This window comes from Uloborus diversus, chromosome 1, assembly GCF_026930045.1.
Source record: "Uloborus diversus isolate 005 chromosome 1, Udiv.v.3.1, whole genome shotgun sequence".
Lineage (NCBI taxonomy): Eukaryota > Metazoa > Arthropoda > Arachnida > Araneae > Uloboridae > Uloborus > Uloborus diversus.
The window spans coordinates 182742623-182766956 of NC_072731.1; the positions used below are offsets into that span (position 1 = coordinate 182742623).

Genomic DNA, 24334 nt, shown 5'->3' on the forward strand with positions numbered 1-24334 from the left:
TCTATAGATAACGCAGGAATCTGTTACAATTAGATTATAAGCGGATTTAAACAAGCACTTAAAAAGAACTTTGACTGGATAACGAAACAATCTAAGCATATGATTGTGACTAAAGGAACACAATAAACATCAGCATTAACAATGTTGTCACTTTGAAACAGTTCAAATGACGCATTTCGTCGCGACATATGACAAATAAAGTAAGTAGGGTTTGGTTTGGGGAAGTGGATCACTAGGGTAAATGGGTCCCCCCCCCCCAAAAAAAAACAAATATGGATGAAGTTTTCAAATTTTTTGCACAGATCATGTTAAATTTCATCATATGGATTGGTTTTGCACATATTTGGGATTCGTGGAATTTTTTTCTAGGTCATAGCAGTTAGTCAAAAAAAGTTTTGATTTTTTTTTTGAAAGTTTAAGCAACATTTTTCAAAGAAGTGTTTCCAGGTTAGTTTTTATTATATTTTTTGGATAATTAACTTTTTACGTATAGTTTAACTTAAAGTTCAAACAGCAACAAGAGAACTCTTGTATAAAAAATATTATTAATAAGTGTTTAAGAGGAGGGGTCTCATTTACCCATACATTTTTGTTATACGGGATGAGTTCCCTCAATATGGGAATAGTGGGTTCCCCTATAATAATGGGGATTTCAAAATGAAAAGCAACTGTGATTAAATATTTGTATTGGTGAAATACAAGACAACTATGATGACTTAGTAGAAATTGATTGTTCAGCTACAAAAACTGCTAAAGCTGATGATTATGTATTTGTGAAATATACATGAGAGAAAATCCTTAAGGTTTAAGTAGGTCTAATGTTGGAAGTTGATGACACAAATTTAAAAAATACTGTTGAATTTGCAAGAACGAATAGAAAGTGACTTTTTATTGTCATAGTGCAGTTGATGTTGGAATAATTACTGAGGATGAAGCGATAATGGTTCTTACCAACTTTACATAGTCATTGAGAGCTCCCAATTTCTTTTTCAACTCATAGTTTTGGTAAAATTTCCTCGAATTGATCTTAATCAACTGTATTATGTTCATTAAACTCACCTTTATATGTGAAAGTAAAATATATACCTATAGTCTTTCAATAAATTTCGCAAATGAAATTGTTTTGTTTTTCGTTTTAAAATTTTCCGCGATACATATTTAAAAGATAGTAAATTTCTCATAAATAGGTGCATTTACAAAAAAATAATTCACACTAAAAACTTATATGCTTTATTATGTAAGACCCCCCTTACTCCCCTTTTTTTTAAGATATGCTCCATTTAAATTTAAACGAAAGGGGGGGGGACCCACTTACCTCTTGCTATGGGGTAAGAGGGATACCCATTCGACTTTTTAATAAATATAATCGTTAAGAATATTTAAAGCATCATTTTAGAAGATAATGATGAACTTTTGTTCATTAATAATGTCCAAGATAAAATAAGACAAAAAGTTTCAATTTTTTTGTTTCAAAACTTTTGTATAAAGCTTCAAAAACGAACTATTCTCAAAAGGGCTCCTACTTACCCCAACCAACCATACTTCGTTTTCTTGATCTAATTTTGAAGCTCAACATACAATAAATTTTATTATTCAATTCACCCAACGATGTCATATATTGCATGTTCAGTAGATTTTTTTTCGCTGAAAGCATTTTCAATAAATTACTTTTCAGTCTCTTCAGGTTTGTTTTAATTCGATCACCTTTGACAACATTTTCGGTTTTATTGTTCTAAAATTTTGATTATCATTGCCAACATGATTTCAGACATTTATTCGGTAATTTACTGAATATTTATTGGTATGTTCTGCAGTCTTATTCTATAATATAAGGACCAATATTTGTGTGTAAATACATGTGTGTGTTAATGAGTTTGTCATGTCACAAAAGCCAATATCACCAACAATCATGAAAGCGCATTTCAAAGATATTTTCTTCAATACGATTTTTTTTTTTTTTTTAAATAAGTTGGAGCAGTTAACGGAAATGGCAGTCAAGAGACGAAAAACATAACTTCACATTTTCACAGGATTAAAAACTGATTTTTTCGCATAAATTGACTTTCTTTCTTTCTTTCTTTCTTTTTTTTTTTTTGGAAATTTCTACGTTAATTAGAACAAGAGTTACATTTGTTTCTAACACAATTTTTTCAAAGACTTTCTTCAGTCCATATTTCTTACCTAGAACACTTTTTCTTTTCTCACTTTATTGTTATAGTTCTGCCAAATATTACAAAGGTTTTTTACTTCTTTATTTCTTTTGAACGACGCAACTTCTTACTACATTTCAAATTCCAAATTTCATTTCTTATGTTTCTTCCCCATTACGTGAATACAACATCCGCAGTAGCTTTTATTAACAATTTGGAAAATTGATTCTGTTTGCGCAGTATTTCAGCGGCAAATCACAGTGAACCAGATGTTTACATCCCAAAAGTACTTAAAGCAATGAATAAACGTCAATATAATTACAGATACAGTAAGAAGTTCAAATTGTTCAAAAGCGAAAATCGTTCTAAAAAACCTATTTTTATCACCTCATTGCGCACTTCACTTGAGTCACTTTAATTCTGCTTCAAAATATTTACAGGGTTCCAAGTTCCTAATGTGTTTGATTAAAAACTGCACCTGCAAAAGTTGGAGTCACTACTAGAGCCGGTTGTTTTCTTTCCTGCATAACCTTGATAGAATTCCCATCCGTTCAAGGTCAAGGAAGCTAGCTAACTTGAGGAGAAGCGCTGTTCATTATTAGAGCTTGATTGGAGAGGAAAAGCTTGTTATTGAACAATTAATGAAGAAATTACCTGTCTGTCAATTAATGGGGATTGCGAAGAATATTACAGGGCCGAGATATTTTGCTGTTCAGTGAAATGAATTGCTTTCTAACTTTCCATACTTTCTTTATAGTGCTTTTTTTTCCCGACATATATACTGAAAATTTCTAAATGAATTTTTAATGGAATAACTGATAAACTTTAATTCAATTGCCTGTTTATGAAAGTGAAAGTCTTCATTATTCGAACGGTCGTTAAATCAAGCGTTTTCACTTTAGAACGATTCTCCTCAATTAAAATATTTAACGAAACGTTTTCAAACTGAATTTCTTGAATCGGCAAAAACTTTTTGCTTCTATAACTTAGATTAGGAATTAAATTTCACAGCTTCAACTGGATTCATTTGACAGTAAATTTATTTAAATAGTTATAACGTTCTATCAGATCCGCTCAAACAAGAAATTCATAACAATAGTAGTATCAAACATGTGTACTAGAACCGATTAAATTTCGCAGCCTTACGTATAACTTAATTTGTCAGCGATTACTTCAGTGAGGAAACAAATTGTGGAAAACAACCTCAGTTTCATTGTGACTGCTGCTTAGAGGGTTGAATGATATTTCATACAAATATTTCGAAGTTAAAAAAGAGCCTGTTCTTCGATGAAATAAAATGATACTGAGTGAGAAAAATTGCAAAGCAGCAATAAGATATTTAATAGCCGCAATCAGATTTCTCACTTTTTTAACAAATGCATAACACTAAAAATGTTCGAGATAAAAATATTTAACTGTCAGTTTTTAATTTATTGTTTCACGTCTCTTCCCTCCTGTAAAATGCTCTGTCTTAACAATAACATAAGAAACACTAAAGACAACGGAAAGGAAAAAACATTTTTATGAAAGAACAGGGATACCTCTAGATTTCTCTTTTAAGGCGTGAAACTACTTCTTGATATTTTTTGCAGGAGGGAAGTTTATTTTGGGGGAGAAAAGTGTAAAAAATAGCGAAGACCATACTGGCGTGGGAAGGTAAAGCGCAGTATCTGGAGAAATGAGTTTTTGAAATATTTGAATAAACGCGTTTTGGATTCCAAACTTGGGAAATGTTGGAATTCGACACATTTTTCGTGTTTTATTTTCAACGTAAACCAAATAAGCATGCATTTAATTGTACTGTAATTAATTTCTTGTACAACAAAGCTAAAGTACAATATAGATGTCAAAAATGTTAAGAAATGAAAAATGTGCACCTATTTTACTTTACCATGGCAGTATTATTGACGCTAATCTTATTTGGATTGACTTCACAATGATACTATTTGAATTTTAAACCTTTAGAATGACGGACATTTTTTAATTTAAAAACTAAAACATTATAATGTAATATGTTAAAAAATCAAGTTGTCATTTAATTTTTTCCATTTCGATTACAAAGCGTGAGAAATAGGCTTGACTAAATTTTTGAGACGCATTTTCGATTTTTAATCCCTGAAAATGGTATTGAATCTGAATAATTCACAAAATTCGTCAGATTCTGCAAAATACCGATAGTTTCACAAAAGTACAGGTGTGGGGGCGATGAACATTTCATGCGCGAATTTCTGAATGAAGAAAAAATCTGGAAACGACTTTAACAATCTCAAAACTTGAGTTGATTTCCCTTTGCACTATAGATGTCTTACAAAAAAAGATGGTCCATAGTTATGTCACATAATGGAATACAATTCACTAATAAAAATCACTAATTTATCAAATTCATTATGAAACTGAAAAATGAGTTTTGTCGACAAGAGTCGAACCATAAAATTACTTAACCATTCTACGATCATTAAAAAATAATGATAAATCATCATTCAAAAGAATACGCTTTCTACATGAATCGAATAAATGCGATTGCAAAAATGGTTTTTTGCCGTGTTTTCAAAACGTCACAATACAGCACATGAATTTAAAGGGCGTCATTTATTCTAAAATAAGTACAGGAAGAACCAAATTGAATTAAATAGGCGCATCGTTATTTTGGGGTAATATTCCACTAAATGACAAGGTCAGGACACTTCAGCCCAAGTTTTAACATTAATTTCTACCGGATATTTTGAAACAAATCGCGCTTCCTGAACTCGATTCAATCGTGAAATGAAATGTACTAATGGTGGAGATATTACATTAAATGCAAATGGAAACGAGTTTTAATGGCACATTATGATGACTATTTCATGCAAAAATCAACCGGTCTGTTTTGCAATTGGTTTCCGTATTCTGACGTGGAAAGATAAAGCACAGTATCTGCAAATTTTTTATTTCTTTTATTTGCATTTTCTTTACTTATTGTACTTTAGCTTTATTGTTCAAGCTTGCTCATTTAGTTTCCGAAGAAAATAAGGTACGAAAAAAAAGGTCAAATTCTAACATTTCTCTATTGTTAGTGGAAAATCAAAAACTCGTTTCTTCAAAAATCTCATTTCTCCAGATACTGTATACTTTTCCACGGCATAAAACAGACACTGAGAATCAACAAAGTAAGCAATTGCGAGAAGCGGCACATTCGCTGCGTTGCAAAAGGTTGCAAACGAAGTCCGACTAACTAAAAGTGAGGCCCAAGGCCCACAATGCTTTGAAGACCTCCTCTCTATTCTATCACTTTAAGTCAAAGCAAAATAACATTTATTTAACAGAAGAATTCTTATTATTTTCACAAAAATACATGATTTTTCAATGCTATGCATAAGTTTTTAAAATGTTGGGGCACCTAAGGAAGATGGGGCCCCAAGCCTAGTTAGCCTGTGCTGTAATCAGGCCCTGGCCTCAAAGAAGATACAGACAAGCACATGAAAAATCTGTTTAGCACAGTTCTGCTCAACTCTAAGGGTACCTCAAAAATGCAACATGTAAATCCCGCCCCTGCTGGCCCCTCACAAAGTTTTTAAGAGAAACTTGAAACTTGCTTAAATTTTTAGTTTATTTCTTAGAAAACTAGTTAAACATTGCATTTTTAATTTATTATTCGCCCTAGTAAATAATAAACCTTAAAATAACTGTAGTAAATTATCTTTAAATAACAGAAACATAAATAACGCAAATAAAATATATTTTCATAAGATTAAGTACATATGCAATAAATCCAATTGAAAGTGCAAAGAAAGCCAAAATTCAATTCAGAAAAACAGTATTCAGCATTACGTATCTTTACCAACAAAATTCCAAACCAAGAATTCAGATATTTTAGTCCAGGAATCAACGTAATGAGCTTGAAGTTAATTGAAGGCTTACACGGTTCGACATTTTATGATTTTTTTTTTTTTCAGAAAGCCTTAAACAAGATGATAGAAGCCCAGAGAAAATCAGCTTGTTTAGGGGTTTTTTATTTATTATTATTTTTCTTTTAAGAATCAACAGTCAACATTAAGCTTATTTGCAAGACAACAGAAAATCATGAGTTTAAGTTTTAATTCAAGGTACAAATGGTTAATTATGAACTACAGTCAACTCTTGATAACTTGATGTCTCTTAACTCGAAAATTCCTTTATCTCAAAAGTTTTAGCCGGTCCCTTGAGATTTCTGGGTTATCCAGAGTTGACTATACATTTCAGGTCAGCAATGTGAACTGATCTAATATTTTTAGATCAGCCAAGCAATGGACATATAACAATTTGTCAAATTAAATGTAGTGAGTTAGTTCCAGGTCCGGATCTATAAATTTTTGGCCCCCCTGCAACAAAATCTGTAGGGCTCCTCCCCAGAGGCTAGCAGTGTATATTTGTAACATTAATAAGTCGTAGTGCTAGTTTGTTTCCATTTTCTCTTCAATTTCTTGGACCGTTGGGTCGCTAAAGGACGTTCTTCCACCCCCCCCCCCCCCATCCCACACTGAGGGGTCTGCAGATCCGGGTCTGGTTAGTTCCCATTTGATGATGACAAGTTCAATTTCCAATATGACGCAAGTTAGCATCAGCATTTCTAAAGCAGAACATAAATCAAGATTTGAATAAGATATTGCTACAAATTTTGTAAATAGTTACTTTTTTTTATGTTTTTACATGATTAATTTGTTGCAATCTTGCAAAAGTGTACTAAACTTTGCTTCTTTCTCTAAAATTTTACTTTCAACCGCTTGGATTCGGTCTTCTACAATTTCAAATTTTTCGCCACATTTACCTTCAAGGGAATTGACTCTCTTCTCTATGACTTCAATGGAGACTCTTGTGGAGAATCGATTTACAAAACTTGTAACAATATTTTAATGATAATCAATGTGTTTTTTCAACTGCTTTACTGTCAAAAAATGCGTATCAGAAAAGCATTTGCCTACCTGATCCATTGAGATACATCGACGATCCATTCCGCAGAGGAGGCATTTTCAGTTCTTGGGATGACAATAATCCAGAACGTTACGACGACTTTTCCTTTATGTTGGAGACATCAGGTGATGTAAGCAGGGGTGGTCACATTTGACCAGCGCTGAAAGGTAAGATTCCAGCGTCAAAGGATACTGGATGGTTTCTCTTCGAGAGACCCATGCCGACTCAACCAACTGAGGAGCGAACGCCGGGAGAACACATCAGCTGTTTCTCTCTCTCCCTGCGCGGAAATTTTCGCTCCGTGCCGTTCTATTCCACCGAGTTCGCTGGCCAATCAGAATCCAGTTCAAGGCTGGCTGAAACCACAGCAGCGCTGCCGCAATGTAAACGGGTTGCTATGGGTTTTCCTCACTCGTTCCGGAGCATCGCCAAAAAACTGCCGTGCAGGTGAGAGGGTTAATCGACGGGCTAATTAATTTCTCATTGAGGTACGAAATTTGTAGCAAATTTACAATTTGAAAAATTATTTCCTTCGAATTCGCGTTTCATTGATTGTGTCTCAACAGAGGCACTTTCATTTATAACAAATCATGTTCTGAAAATTTGTAACCATAGTCAGGGGTGCCCTGCCCATCCCCCCAAGGGTAATGATGCACCGTCTCAAACATTAAGGAGTGCCCACAACAGCAATGAAATCCCCAAAATGAACGAAAAAACCAATAAAATTAGTGGTGCCCATTCTCTCCCCGACCCTTTTGAAACAAAGAAGTAACCCCCGCAATGTTACAGAACTCTCCCTCCCCCCCGATAAACAAGACCCCCTCAAATTTGATCTAAAACCCTCTGAAATTACCCCCTCCCCCTTAAAAATTCCAAAGATACAGTCTGCGTTATAAACCCCTCTAGGGTGCCCCTGCTAAAAATATTCCCCTTCCCCTGAGAATATCAATGATGCAGTTTGCAGTATTATTCCTTCTCTTGGACATCCTTGCCATAATGTCATTCTTTTACGGGGAAAACTAGGAATGAAATGGTATATACGAGGGTTCTCAGAAAAATATCCAACCTTTTCAAGGCCGATTCCAATGGGAGGGTTTTAGTTCAGGGGTTGAACTCCTCCTACTCCCATTGAAACAAATTAATATTTACCTTTGAGTTAAAATTAGATTTACTGTGTATGCTTCCGCAACATATCCCTTAATCCCTTCGCCGCTTAAGAAAGTTACGCTTGAGAAAATCAATGATGAACGAATGGTTGAATCAATCTGACAAAAGCATCTAAGATAATATTAGTTTTCCTTGCGTAAAGGAGATTTTAGATGAATTTTGTCATGTCGCTTCAATATAGTAAAAGGATGTTGCGAGAATAAAATACAAAGCACTTCTTTTAACAGTTGATTTTCATTTTCAATAAATCCTCGTTCAATTTATTAAATGTGGTTTAATCGAACAATTTTAACATAAGATGTAAAAAATATTGTGCACCCCCTCCTCCTCCCCACCAACCGTTTTTAGAAAACGCAAAAATGTGTAGAAAATAAAAGTTTTTGTATAAAAAAAAGAAAATAAGAAAGTCTAAAATAATTGAGCAATTTCGTTAAATCAAAACTAAATTAATTACATTCTTAATGTCTTTCATCACACAATTTTCTTTATTTTCGTTTCATTTCCTTATTTTAATTAGGTTTTTTTCTTTTTTTTTGACATGTCGCCAAGGATGGAATTTTTTTTTAGAACCCCTTCCTTTTGGAAATCCTGGTCAGTCAAAACTAACTCTGGCAAACACACTTTTGACTGATTTAGTGAGCAGGGCTCTTGTCGGAGTTTTTAATTTCAAAAAAAAAAAAAAAAATGAAGGAACACTGGAGCAGCGCTACTGCATCAAATTTTAAACGACAGCTAAGTGAAAACCAATCAAAAGATGCAGACGTATTTTGACGTTTTTAACAAAAAAAGAAAAAAAACTCCTGTAGTTCAATAGGGTCTTTTCTCCCCTGATATAGTCCCTTGCGACTTCTGAGTGTTCCCCAAACAAAAGAGGGGATTGAAAGTTTAGTGCTACTCCAGTCGTTTCGTCAGTTTACTGTTTGTGACTGGCTGACTCCATTGGCAGATGGGAAAAAATTCCCGCATGTGCAAAAATGTTCTAAGTGGGTTCGTGCAAGCGCGCTCGATAAATATCCATGAGGTTTTCACACAAAAACTAGGGTATATTTTTCAGCCCTCGAAAATTAATGCCTAACAATCATGAAACAGTGATGGAGTTTTCTTTCTCATACATTACATACATGCAATACATGATTTTCCCTCCATATATTACATACGTGCAATGTCGGTAGCATTAGAAATCCTCCTAAAAGGTACTTATCCACCAAGGCATGAGCACGGCACAGCGAGAGGCTCTTAGAACCTTTATTGTGAATCCCTGTATGGAAGTAAATAAATATGAAAGCACTGTAAGAGAGCGCCAAGAAAAAATTCGAAATGAGGTAGCACTTTTTTCAATAGGGCCAAACACGCCCCCCCTCCCCCCGCGCCATCATTTTTTTTTCCAATTTATAGTACTCCGATTCTGAGCCGGGCCCTCCATTTGCAACTATTCTACTCCCCGTACACTTGACAAATCGAGCAGACGACTTTTCTTAGACATTGCTAGACTTCACTATTTTCAGCGAAACTGGCAACAACAGATGAAAATCAACAACATTTACGCTCGAAATTACGGGAACTTGATATTTATATACTTTTTATATACAATTCATTACACTTGTACTTTTCTATGAAATAAATGCTTACTATCGTTCTTGCTTGCTGCAACCTCTTTTCATTCAATATAACTATACATCTTATTACATAAAATACACCACCAGCTCAGTCATTCCATCCGAGGACTGCAGTTTCGTGCTTATTAGCACTCATCAGCCCCAGGCACTTCCTATTCCGGGCTGATGAGTGCTAATAAGCACGTAACAGCAGTCCTCGGATGGAATGACTGAGTTGGCGGTGCATTTTATGTGTTTCTTTCTGCCTTGCTTCGGCTATAGGGCAGTGACTTACTGAGAATATACATCTTATTGCTACTGCCTGCCTTTTTTTTTTTTTTTTTTTACGGCGGCGAGTTTTGGAAAATATGTTGTGCCTTAACTTTTGGAGGACAGTGTAATTTAGATCCTATTCAAAGTAAAAAAGAGACAGATGTCTAATGTTAAAGAAACAATATAAAATGAAATTAGGTTTATTCAGTTCTGGGTGAACTAACTGTCAAATAAATAAAACGTTACATTTTATTTTCGGGTACATTTCCTTGCACGTCTATCAGGCCATATCAACCAGATTTTCTTTCTTCTTGACTAGGCTTCTCCCCCTTGAAATGGGTCTCACATAGTGCATCCCCCATCCCGCACTTTAAAATGTGTTTGCCGTAGTCTGCATAAAATATCCTTCAAACAATGATTATTGTCATCAAGAGGAGTTTCAGGGCAGAGGAAAAGTTAATCATTTGCCACTTTGCGAAACAGACAGGACAAGCTAAATTTTCCGAAGTACAATAGAATAAAAGGTTTTTCCTAAAGAGAAAAACGTGTAGAGAGATAAGATTTTGAAATTGAAACCTACCTGATAAATGAATGAAAAACAGATTTCTTCAAAAGAAACCATTATTGAGCAAAATGTTTAATATCTTTGTTTGAATTTCAAAAACCTCCGTTTCACTCTTATCTCTATCCTTGTTAGTTTTCCTTTAATTACATGAGTGATTAAAAATACTTCGCCCACATTTCGTGCTCGGAATCATTTTAGTCCTGTTGGAGAACTTTATCTCATCAGGATATTTAACAAAGTATTTGGTTATTTATACTCAAATATTTTTCTCTGTCATGGAAAGCAATTTTGAACAATAGAGGCTGTGAGAAGTCAAGGGATATTAGTTGGACTTTTTAGTTCTGTGTTAAACGCTTACTAAGCTAAAACCAGGGGTAGGCTTTCATTGAAAAGGTTTTCTAAATCATGCTGTGTAGCAGTACCTACCAGGGATACCAGTACCATCTCTAGTCCAAGGCTTGCCATACTTTTCGCCGACATTTAAAATCCCCCCCCCCTCTTTTTTTAAATGTATCAAAAGGTAAGGTCGAAACTGAAAATCAGGGGAAAGGAAGTTTCGTGTCGGCGAGTAGGGGGCACCAAACAGATGACAGTTTCTCCCATCATTTGTGCCGGTTGCCTCCACATTTTTGATTTGCACCACTTTGCTTCTAAGTGCTTAAATTGTTGTTATGCTTCAAAATTATGCTTAGCAAAATTTCAAAAAAAAAAAAAAAAAAAAAGATCTTTTACGAAGACGTAGTTTTATTAATACAAATGTGAGTCTTTTCACGTTACGTGGAACTGCTTTGATAAAAGCAAAAGTAAAAAAAAAAAGATATATATATATATAGATAGATAGATAGATGGATAGATAGATATGTGTGTGCGTGTGTGTGTGTATCTAATTTGAATTCTGACACTTTGAATTCGAATTATGTTTTTCGCAATCACGAGTTGCAACAGTACCCTACTCATTGGAGGCTATTGTTTCTAGAAACGGCTCATGTCCTCCCAAGCCTGCCCCTCATCCGTCCTCCGGTGGACGGCGGTGCTGCAGAGGCCCCTGGTCCGTTCTGAAAAAGGAACCGGACATCAAGGACGGTCAAATGAAAGCAATAAGCAGTCGTGATTGCTCAAAAATCCAGGTGTGCTTCTGATGTAGGGAAAACTTAACGACCTCTCAAAATTTGCCTGGCAAAATATGAAAAATATTAGGTCTGAAAGGTATTTTAAAGTTCTGAATTTTTTTTTTTTTTTTTTTTGAATTGAGTATACAAATGCAGAAGAAATAAATTAGGCACAGCTAAATTTTCATTTTCAAAAATTCATAGCATCGTTGAAAATTGTAGTATTTGTCACGTGATAGTAAAAACGCATTAAATAAAGAAAGTGATTTAAAAAAAAAAAATGTGAGAATTTTAACGATTCTACATTTAGGCTTTTTTGGGAAGTTGAAATGAAAACGAACTGATGTGTGCATCACATGACTTCCTTTTACTCCAATGTAATGTCATTTCCCCATTATTGACAATTTTAATGTGATTCAATTGTTTACTCTCTAAATATCACCAACAGTGGACAAATTAAAACCAAATTTTAAAAAAAAGAAAAAAAATAGCCAAATTTTTCGCGAAGTTGGTAGCAAAACTTGGCGACCAAAAGACTGGCGATATATCGCCAAGTGTCCGACAACCTATAACACAACTTGAGTTTACATCGAAATTAACAATGATTTCCCCTCAAAAAGGGGCAAAAGACCCCCTTAGGAACATCCGAATGCAACCAAAAGAGAAGGTGCACAACTAGACCCTATTAGGAGTCTACGTACCAAATTTCAACTTTCTAGGACGTACCGTTTTTTAGTAATGCGAGATACATACACACATATGCACATACATACGTACATACGGACGTCACAAGAAAATTTGTTGTAATTAACTCGGGGGTCGTCAAAATGTATATTTTGGGTGTCAGTACGTTCCTAGGCATATATCCACATGTGATTGGGTCGAAAAAAAAACTCAACATTCATTCAGGGGTGAGAAAAATGGAAATTAAGGCTGATTTTTGAGTGAAAATTTTTTCGCGAATACAGTACTTCCTTTTTTGTAAAAGGAAGTAAAAAGTGCTCCGATCTAAAAATGAACATTCCTATCAGTGGACAAACACATCATTTTCTAGTCGTTTTCTTTCTGGAAATGGGTTGTTAATAATGAGTTACTATTGCGAATTCATCTTAAAAAAATGTTTTAAAACCTTATTTTTTCAAAAAAAAAAAAAAAAACGAGATGTTCATTCACTGGTTGATCTACTCTATTCCATCTTTTATTTTTAGAGCCTCAGAAAGGATTTCGCTCGAGTAGTCGCGAACAGCAAAGAAAGGTCCAGAAATAACTAGATTTAGAGATGGGTTAGCATTTGATGATACCTCGCCAAATTTAGTAAAAATGAGATTCCGAATCCAGTGTCACCTCAGAGAAAATGGTTGCAAATTTTTCTTTTCAACAGTTTTATTCTTTAACTACCAGAATCTTGCTTGGTCAGTTGAAAAGTGTTTTCAACTGACCAGAAATTTCTTTCTTTCTTTCTTTCTTTCTTTTTTTTTCTTTTTTTAGCAATCATGAATTTTTTACTACCCTCACTAGACCAAAGTTGCTATTGCTCTGAGTTTTTCAACTTACCGAGTCAACGAGAATAAGTCCCGTTTATTTTTTTAAATATTTATAAAGAGGATATACTTCCGTCGCCATGGTTACAAACAGTTTGCGTTCATTCAAGGTTTAGCTTAAGTTTAAAACTGAACTCTGCCAACTCCACTGTTTACTGGCCTCCACGAGTGGGACCACTCCTGGGCGCCAGCGTCCATACCCTACACACACACACTCTCACACATACGTCTGAACACACACATGCCTAAATACACTCACTTACACACACACACACACACACACACACATATGACTACATATATACACACATACATGATGAGAAGGAAATTATCCTGGTGGTACTCATAGTTGGGGCAAACAAAAGCTTGCAAAGTCATAATGCTGATTAGGATATGCATAGCTTTCACAATGCTGCCAGGTTAGGTTTGGCCCAACTACAGTGCTTCATTCAAAATGGTCAATTTTAATTTTTGTATAAAAGGCAACGCATAATTAGTCGCTGAAGAAAACAAGTATATGATCAAGCATGACTCGTTCGAGTTTACGTTCTGCATTTGAGTTTCACTACTTCATTTATCGGGGGGGGGGGGGGGAGCAGACATTGCAGTGTCAAATCCACTCTTTTTTTTTAGCCTATTCTTTGTCGGAATGTGCAGCAGCTCGATGAACGTGAAGAAAGAAAAGTCAAGAAATCTAACCTTAAACACAGCAACACACTTTCAAAACGAGTAGCTCTTAACAAGGTAGAAGAAAATAATCAAAAATGGAAAAAAAATAAAAAACGAAACAAATGACTGAAATGTATAACAAGGTCGTGAGTGGCTCATCGTAGTGAGCACCATATTATGTAGCTCTGTATAATAATCTGTCAAAACGCGCAAATTTGAAGCGGCAATTCAGCATCAATTGAAGGACAACATAGACAGGATTGTTTCTCTTTCGATCATTGAGCAACAAAAAACAAAAAGATCTAGCAAGTTTCCTCGATCGGAGAGCTTCTTCCCTTTTTATGAATTGGCTTGCTGCATGGTTCGGCTTTGCACGGTCTACCTCGAAAATAAAAGTTGTGTCAAGTGACGCATGTTCAACAATCGGGCTTCAATTGGTGAAAAAAAAAAATACTGTAAAATTTTCCGTCAAAATAATCATTCTTGAAGAAACATAACGGCAAATCAAAAATTCTCGAATAAATCCTCCATAAATACAACTAAAATCCTGAAAAAAAAGAAAGAAGATAAATTGCCGAATAATAATCAAAAGGGGAAATTTTTATCTCAACACAAAAACAAAATTTTATTTAGTCGCAATCGAGAAAAAAAGTGGCAACTTTCTGAACGCTCATTTAAAATGCTTTTAAAAAAATTTCCCAGCGATTTTACAGCCTTTTATTTTAATTTTAATTCGAAGGAAGGGGATGAACTCTATGGGTATTTTTCTCGGGCTTTCGAATGACGTTAAAATCTGATTGGATAATTATTTCGGGTACAAAGAGCCATTTAATGCCATTTTCGGGTTCTAAAATTAAAATTAGATCGGTTCGGTTCTTTTTTGCCGTTCGAAAACCCCCCTACATTCCTTCTCGGGTGCCCAAATACCTCCTTGCCAAATTTGACCCAGGTCCGACGTAAACTATGGATTTGTATAGGCAACACACACACACACTAGCCAACACACACACACACACACACTAGGCAATATACACACACACACACATGTGGGCGATTCCACGAACATCCTGCAGGTATCAAAGGAATGAATGTTATGTCAGCTATGAAGTGCAAAATTATGGCATGTAAATGCAGATCTGCACCAGATTTGATATTGATTTTCGATGATTAATCAAATAAAACAAAGACTGTTACTGAGCTACAAGTAGGTAACTGGTGTTATGTGGATAGAAAAAATCCAAAACGCATAAATTTTATGAAAAAAATTAGAACTATCCATAATAAAAATATTACCATTAAAATAATCCTAGATATTCTTCGTCATCATTCTAAAAGAAAATAAAAGATATTTTTAAAACTTCATTGAAATTTTTATTGTTGTTTGCAGAAAGTCACACACGTCAAGGTGGAAAAGTCTAATACAATTTTCTTCCCAAACCACATGATCTGCTTCAATTATTAAAATAAATTGGTTTCTTTCAGTAAATTTCAAGTAATTAAATGTTCTTGTGCAGTATTTGTGACTCTTCAGTTGTAATATTCACAGAGGGTAAATACACGTAACGATTTGGTAACACACGTAACGCACCAATATCATCAAATCAAAAGAATATTTACTGCTTATTTATTTATTTATTTATTTTAATCTCTAAACACACCTTTAATAATGCATCTTTCTAGAAAAAAAAAACAAATCTTGATTTTACTCATTTATACTTCACAGAATTAAACGTATATATACAAAGTTTCAAATATCTAGCTTTATAAAGAATAACACACGTAACGAAATTTCAGAAAAGAAAAAATTTTCAGCAAAAAAATAATATGTACCTACCTTCAACTTTTTTTTTTCTTTTTTGCATATTTAAAACACATAAAGATTTAACAACTAGTTAAGAAAACTATGAAAAGCTTCCAGTAAATCTATATATATAAAAATGGAGTTTGGTAAATTTGTTCCCTAAGATCTCAGAAACTACCCGGCAGATTTGGCTGAAACTTTCACCGTTTGTTCAGTTTGGTACTGGGAAGGTTTATAGACCAGTTCGAAAATAATCCTATTGGTAGTTCCCTTTTTATTCCAGTTTTAGTCCCAATTTTCGCATAAATGCCCCAATAGGGGGGTGGAAAAAAACGTGCACATATTAACATTATATGTTCATCGAAAGCGCCCTGCTGAAGATAGCATCTGTTCCAAGTTTCTAAATGAAAAACGAGTTATGAGCCTTTTTGTTCCCTGTTTGAAGGCTTTCATCAACCCAAGTCATTATTTAGTGTGTCATCTCAACTCCCAAGAATTGTTGTATTGTTGAATATTTTTTGCGTTTCGTCAGACTTCTTGAGGCTTTTCTCAAGTCAAATCTTAAAGTAACGTTTTTCCACAAGATTGGCTAAAAATAAATGGATTTGGCTGATCATTTTACTTTTAAATGGATTACTTTTACGGAACTTATATAATTAATGGTTTATTATTATTATTTATGCTGATTGGACACTTGCTCACTATATCCAACCAACCAGCAGAAATATCGCCAGAATTTTTTCAGAAAGATTTCAGTAGCTGATGAATTTGGCAGTTTTTTCCACTGTCGCTGTTTTTGAGCCTAAAGACTACGTAATAATGTTTCTCACATAGACTAGTAATAAGAGTAGACCGAGCTTTCTCATTCTTGCTGATAAAGAAAATTGGTTCATAGATGTATCATGTGACTAGTGGAAGGGCTTGGCGAAGACTTTGGCAGCATGGTTGCTAGATGGCAGCATTATCTAAAGTTTGGCAATCGATATGTATTTTAAGACAATGTGCTTTCATTAAAAAAAACTTCCAGGTGCAGAGATTGAACTGTTTTTCTTTTAGTTATGCATTATTTTGACATTAGTAATAGTTTTTGATCAGTTTTCGGTAACTTTTATTTCATTTGGAGCTGTCAGCGTTCCCAGTAAGCAAAATATCTTGCCTCAGTATTGCATAAAGGTTGACATGCAAGAAAAATCATCTTGCATTAATACTGCCTCAATGTTGTTATGTTACTCCCTTTATGCTGTCAGCAGGCTGCCACAATATTGACTGACAAGGTGTATGCAGCATAATATCAGGAAAATATCAAGGTAGGCTGCTTTTGTAACATTGCATACGTATTGATATGACAGGATAATATCAAGATGTTGTCATGACAGCATGAAATCAAGGTCTAGGCAAGATGATCTTGCTTTTGTAATCTTGCATACGTATTGATATGACAGGATAATATCAAGATGTTGTCATGACAGCATGAAATCAAGGTCTAGGCAAGATGATCTTGCTTTTGTAATATTGCATACGTATTGGTATGACAGGAAAATATCAGGATACATTGACATGACAGTATGAAATCAGCACGTTTGCAAGGTGTTTTATTCATTTATTTATTTGTATTATTTTCACTTCAAACTCGAGAATTAAATTTCATTCTTTAATTATTTCTGTTATTCTTCAAGATAGTTTTCTAGTCTGAGAATATTTTCTTAAAGCTGACATCTGATCGGAAATTCATATAAAGATATTAATAGTACTCGCAATTTAATTTAAAAAAATGAAAGTTTCTTCGTTTTGCGTAATACTTGACTTATTTTTTAAATTCTTGCTTCTAATTGTATTATAAAGACATAAAATGCCTATTTAGAAATAATTGCGGAAGTTTTTATAGCACATTTATGAGTAAAGGTAGCAAAATAATTAATAAATACAATAAAGTACATTTTCAAATGGATGTCAGCATTGAAAATATCCCATGGACAAAACATATGAATTTATCTCAAAGAATAACATAAATAACCATTGAATAAAATTAATCTTACTTGTGAGATTGAAGTGATAATACGAAATTCTGGACTTCATGTCCTTTGTTATTTTCGGCCATTTCTAACATTGATCGCACGGCACATCGTCTGCGATATGACTTGTTTAGTACTATATTAATAAACAAATGCAAATATCAGTTATTCATAAGTTATTCCTAAAACAATACTATTCCACACTAATAACTAAGCAACCAACTTAACGAAGCCTAAAGAATGCAACGCCACGCGCAACTCCTCTGAACCGACTGAATCGATGGTCGAAGCAGGAAGATGTGCCAGCAATGCGAGAGACGCTGGGTAGAAAGAACTGTGCGCATGCGCAAGTATCAACGAAGGTCCACCTGTTCTATTGTGTACTAATTACCTTGACGGCGACAGCATGAAATCAATATCATCTTGACGGCATCAACATGTATGCAATGTTGTTATTTTAAGGTAATATCAATATTGATATTTTAAGATGAATGCAATGTTGCATACGTGTTGTTATAGTAATATTGCTTTTTAATCTTTATGCAAGCTTTATGCAGTATGAAACACGTCAATATTGACGCCGTCAGTATAATATCAAGATCTGTCAAGGTTGATGCAAGAAATTTTGCTAGTAGGGGTTGGCGTGAACGAAATGGCGTAAACGTTTTGCGTTAACGCAAAAATGTACTAATCGGTATCTTAAATTGAAACTGTAGGTAAAAATCTTACCGTTTGCTGATTCTTCTTGGTCGCTTGCATCTTTTATTGGTTAGAAAGTTATTGAAATTGACTAAAGAAAATGCACAACACTATCTAAACGAAAAACTCACTATATTAACAAAATATTTATAACTTAGAACAACAAATTTACAAATCGGACTCCATAAAAGATCATTCTTCCGTGCTCCATCAATTCTATTTATTTTATTTCGCGCTGGCGTTGATCGTCTGCTACGATTAACGCCCGCTGTTGCTAGGATATCCACCAGTCACATGGTTTGGTTTATGACATAGACTAATAATAAGAGTAGACCGAGCTTTCCCAGACTTGCTGATGAAAAAATTGGTTCATGGATACATCATGTGACTAGTGGAAGGCTTGGCGAAAACTTTGGCGGCATGGTTGCTAGATGGCAACATTATCTATAGTTTGGCACTCGACATGTATCTTAAGACGTAATGTGTTTTCATTATAATTTTTTTTTCCAGGTGCAGATATTGAACTGTTTTTCGTTTAGTTATGCATTATTTTGACATTAGTAATTAGTTTTTATCACAGTTTTCAGTAACTTTAATTTCATTCGGAACTGCTACGTCAGCGTTGGCGTGAACGTATAATGGCGTAAACGTTTTGCGTTAACGCAAAAATGTACTAATTGGTATCTTAAATTGAAATTGTAGGTAAAAATCTTACCGTTTGCCGATTCTTTTGGGGCACTTGCATCTTTAATTTCTTAGAGAGTTATTGAAATTAAATAAAGAAAATGCACAATACTATCTAAACGAAAAACTCACTATATTAACAAAATATTTACAACTTAGAATAACTAATTTACAAATCGGACTCCATAAAAGATTCCGTGTTCCATCAATTCCATTTATTTTATTTCGCGCCGGCGTTGATCGTCTGCTACGATCAACGCCCGCTGTTGCTAGGATATCCACCAGTCACATGGTTTGGTTTATGAGCAGCAAAAGGGTTGTCATAGCTCGGTCTACTCTTATTATTAGTCTATGGTTTATGAGCAGCAAAAGGGTTGCCATATCTCGGTCTACTCTTATTATTAGTCTATGGTTTCTCAGCTTTCACCATATAAACAAAATATCGCCAACCAAAGATACTTAAAAAAAAAAATACTGTGTAAAATAATTAAACAACTAAATTAGGGAAATCCATAAACCGCACAAAAACTTCCATTAATTTTTCTTTTAGCACGATTTCAAACAATCGCCAATTTTTACTACTTATTTTGAAAATATTTCGGATGAAACCATGGACCAATAATAAGAGTAGACCGAGCTATGGCAACCCTTTTGCTGCTCATAAACCAAACCATGTGACTGGTGGATATCCTAGCAACAGCGGGCGTTAATCGTAGCAGACGATCAACGCCAGCGCGAAATAAAATAAATAGAATTGATGGAACACGGAAGAATGATCTTTATTGGAGTCCGATTTGTAAATTTGTTATTCTAAGTTGTAAATATTTTGTTAATATAGTGAGTTTTTCGTTAAGATAGTATTGTGCATTTTCTTTAGTCAATTTCAATAACTCTCTAAGCAATAAAAGATGCAAGCGACCAAGAAGAATCAGCAAACGGTAAGATTTTTACCTACAGTTTCAATTTAAGATACCGATTAGTACATTTTTGCGTTAACGCAAAACGTTTACGCCATTTCGTTCACGCCAACGCTGACAGCTCCAAATGAAATAAAAGTTACCGAAAACTGATCAAAACTATTACTAATGTCAAAATAATGCATAACTAAAAGAAAAACAGTTCAATCTCTGCACCTGGAAGTTTTTTTTAATGAAAGCACATTGTCTTAAAATACATGTCGAGTGCCAAACTATAGATAATGCTGCCATCTAGCAACCATGCTGCCAAAGTCTTCGCCAAGCCCTTCCACTAGTCACATGATACATCTCTGAACCAATTTTCTTCATCAGCAAGAATGAGAAAGCTCGGTCTACTCTTATTATTAGTCTATGGATGAAACCGTTTAGCGCCATTTTATTTTTTTTTTGACCAAAAGTATCTCAGCATCTGGCAACAATATTTCTATAATAAAAATTAGTAAGGAGGGGGAGTATCGAAAGTGTCCCGAAATGATTCTCGCAAATTTGGTAAGATTTTAATTCGCAACACAAAAATTGAAATTTCCCAAAATAACTAAAGCAAGTGTAAGGGGAACACGGGCGGCTACATTTTTTAAAACAGTTCGTACATCAATAGCCATACAGAGAAGGTTTTAGATTTAAAAAAAAGTACTAACAGATAAATCTTTTTAAACATGTAAAGTTTAATTTCATATTTCGGAAATTCTTCAAATTTGTATATGCTTAAATGTCGTGCTTTCGTTTCTAATTGAATACCATTTTGTTTTTTATACTTATTGCTATTTTAGTTTAATGAGTAAGGAAGAAGCTCGATTTTTAATCACGTCAAAAAGGTTTGTTTTTAATTCTTCCGCTTAAAACAGAAAACAAGGGCAAGTAACGGTTGTTTCTCATAATTATTACTGACCCAGGCAACGCCGGGTATTTTTGCTAGTTTGTTATAAAGGGCATTAAAGTTGAAAAATGTTGCGTAAAAGTAACACACGTAACGAAAGAATCGCCCATATATATTCTTTGTTTTATTTATATAGATTTCCTAAAAATCGTTTTGTGAAACTAAACTTTTAATATGGCGGTGAGTAGATACTGTTATAAATTTTGTAAATATGTAGTAGTAATTATTTTTATGTTTATAAATGCTCAAGTTGTAATCTGGATAAATTAGACGTGTGTTTCAATAATTGTCGCTCAAAATAGCCTTAGTTCTTGAAACTTCACCTGCATGTTAGTAGGGAGAAAAAGACAGTTCTGCAACAGAAGGCGCAATTATCAATGTGCAATGTGCAATTGCTCCTGTGACCTCCGCCTCCTCCACCTGTGACCTCCCCACCGCCGCCTGTGACCTCCTCGCGCGCCCGCAAAAGGTTACGGGGGTTCAGCTTCGGTTTCGAAACTTTTTTGCGCGTTTTTTTTGGACTCGCTTTTTCTCATAACCTTTTACGAGGATATTTTCGCGCGTTTTGAAGATTTTGGCACGTTTCGTACTTTGTTGTTTTACCACGAAACATCACGAAGTTTTTTTCCCGCGTTTTTTTTAATATTTTGGCACGAATTTTATTTTTTTACAAACATACTTGACTTTGTCATTTTTTCGAGTATTTTTGAACTTTGTCGTTTTTAAAAATAATTTTTTGTTTTCAGTTGATGGTCCCACCATCCAACCCGGTGTATTAAAACAATACACCCCATTAACTTTTTTTTCCATTTAGGTCTTAGATCATTTCCATTCATTTTTGAACTAGGAATATTTTTCGCAATTTAGATTATTTTCCAGCCTTGTGTACTTGGAATATTTTTCGCGATTTTGATCATTTTCATGCATTTTAGAGTTCGAATAGTTTTTCGCATTATGATCTTAGATTATTTTAACGTCTTTTGATTATTTTTCGCAATTTTTTTATGCATTTGGATCTTTAACTGTTTTTGCGCATCTTTTATTTAGTTACAAGTGTACTTACTTAATGTATAATTGATGAAAATAACTAAAAAGAATAAGAACGCTTTGCAAATAACATCCGTAGTGAAATATACATTGAAAAAACACTACGATATATATATAGATATAGATATATATCGGGGTTTCTATTAGTTAACAGCGATAAAGTGTTCACCTGAGTTTACAGCTGTTAGTATTGAGTTGAAATCTTACCACGTGATTTCCATGACTCACTGATAAGATGAAATCAGAGATTAATTGTTTTGCTAATAAATTTGGTTTTTTTTTTTTTTTTTTTTTTTTTTTTTCCTGGTTTGGTAGCATGTAGACGTTCTGGGAAGAAGTTGCCGAAAGAAGGTCTAGCGATAGACCGAAATAACGCCGGAATGGTGTTACATTTTTTGAGTTTTAATAATTCGATCCTTTAATTGTAACATCTTTCAACGTTTGTAGAAACCTTCACCATGTGTGTGTGATTGAGGTGCTTTTTCCTGTAATAAAGGTTAGATTTTTTTAAAAAAATTTTCTTCTTCGCATGATTAAATTTAATATTGATTAAGGTTTTTTTTCACTCGAAGATTGTATGTTTCTGTTCCTATCTGTTTATGTTGATCATGAACGTTAAATTAATTCCAAGTTTAATGAAATTTTTTTAAAAGGTGCAAATAAATGCATTGTAATAAGGTAAAAATTGTGTTAAGCAAACTTTAATTTTATTTTGTTGGGTATTTTCTGTGGGTGTGTATATTCCTGAAATGATTTGAAATTTTGTAAAAATATCTTTTTTAAGTCTTAGTTGTGATATGGGAGTGTTTTATTGAAAGCTTCTTTAGTTATACAAACTTGAAGCTGACTTGTATGAACTATACGACTTTGAAATTATTTGCAAGCGAATGAAAAAAATAAATAAAACTGAAATTTTATAAATTGTATTAAAACTCTGTTAATGAAATTAGTTGGTTGTAAAGTAATAATTTAGAAAAGCTGGTAAACTCTCGTCTTCGAAAATAACTATATTGAAAGTGTTGTATTTTGAATATAATAGCGGCAACATTTCTCATCACTTCGGTAAATGTATGAAAAATAGTAAAATGAAATATTATTGTGAAAATGAAATAGTCAAAGTGAATTAATTACATTCAGTGAATCTAATTCATGAAAATTGAAAATTTTGATTTATTGCAACAAAAGTGTTTGTATGAAAAAATAAATAAAGTAAAAATATATGCGATAAAATGATTAAGTTGAATATTAATGAAAAAATAATTATTAGAGTTAATTAAATGAAATGCGATAGTTAAATGAAACTCTTGAAAAGCATATGTAGAGATGAAATGCAACTTGAGTGCAAAACTTGCTTACTGGAAAAATGTTTTTAAAATCCGTAAAAAATTGTTAATGATAAGTGTTATTTAATAATAAGAGTAAATTTATTGCAAGTTTTGAAATTAATATCACTAGAAGAAGTCATTTTTCGGTGAGTCTATTTTTAAAATTTATAGGACTGTAGAAGTGAAGTCTTGATACTCGACTTATAATTTAATCACTTCTAGGGTCCTTCTTTGATGTTCAACTTTTTTATGTGATGTGTCATATTTCAGCATAGGAAAAAATAATTAAATTCACTTGATTTTGGAAAATTATATGCATAAATGTACGAAAAGAATAAATCCCGTGATTATATGAACAAGTAAAATATTGATGACAAATAGTAATTAGAATTAATAACTTTGAATTGATAAATCGATGAATTAAATCTAAATCGTAAATGGGTTACATTTAAATAAATCTTAACTTGAGTGAAAAAAAAAACCTTTGTATGTGTATAAAATAATTATGATGGTAGTTTTAAAAAGGTATGTTAGACTTCGGTTAATGATGCTTGTTAAATAGTACTTTGAGTAAATGGATTAGTGATATGTGATAAATAACACTAAGAGAGGTCACTAGTAAATTTATTAGTGATGCACGGTAATTAATAATAAGAGTGGTATGAGTAAATGGATTGGTGATATGTGTTAATACTAAGACTAAATTCATTGCAAGTTTTTAAATTGGTTGGTTAAAAATTGAAGACACGGTATGTAGGATAATGTTTGCAATTAAAAAAAAATGTCCGAGTCCTATCACTGATTGTGAAAAAATTGCTAAGTTCTAAAATGTGCGAAAAAACGATAAAGTCAAAACAAGCGAGAAAATAATCAAACTCATAAATAGAATCTAAGCCCGAAAATAGTGAAAAATAATC

The 24334-nt window shown here is 33.6% G+C and overlaps 1 protein-coding gene across 1 annotated transcript in view; it reads right to left on the reverse strand.

Moving 5' to 3' along the window:
• The window catches only part of LOC129233889 (monocarboxylate transporter 12-like), a 130200-nt gene extending 122861 nt beyond the window's left edge, over positions 1-7339 (reverse strand). Inside the window, exon 1 of the mRNA XM_054867821.1 lies at positions 7088-7339. Within this exon, the coding sequence (XP_054723796.1) occupies positions 7088-7133 (46 nt within the window). The 5' untranslated portion in view covers positions 7134-7339. The remainder of the gene's footprint in view (positions 1-7087) is intronic.
• Positions 7340-24334: the final 16995 nt, after the last annotated feature.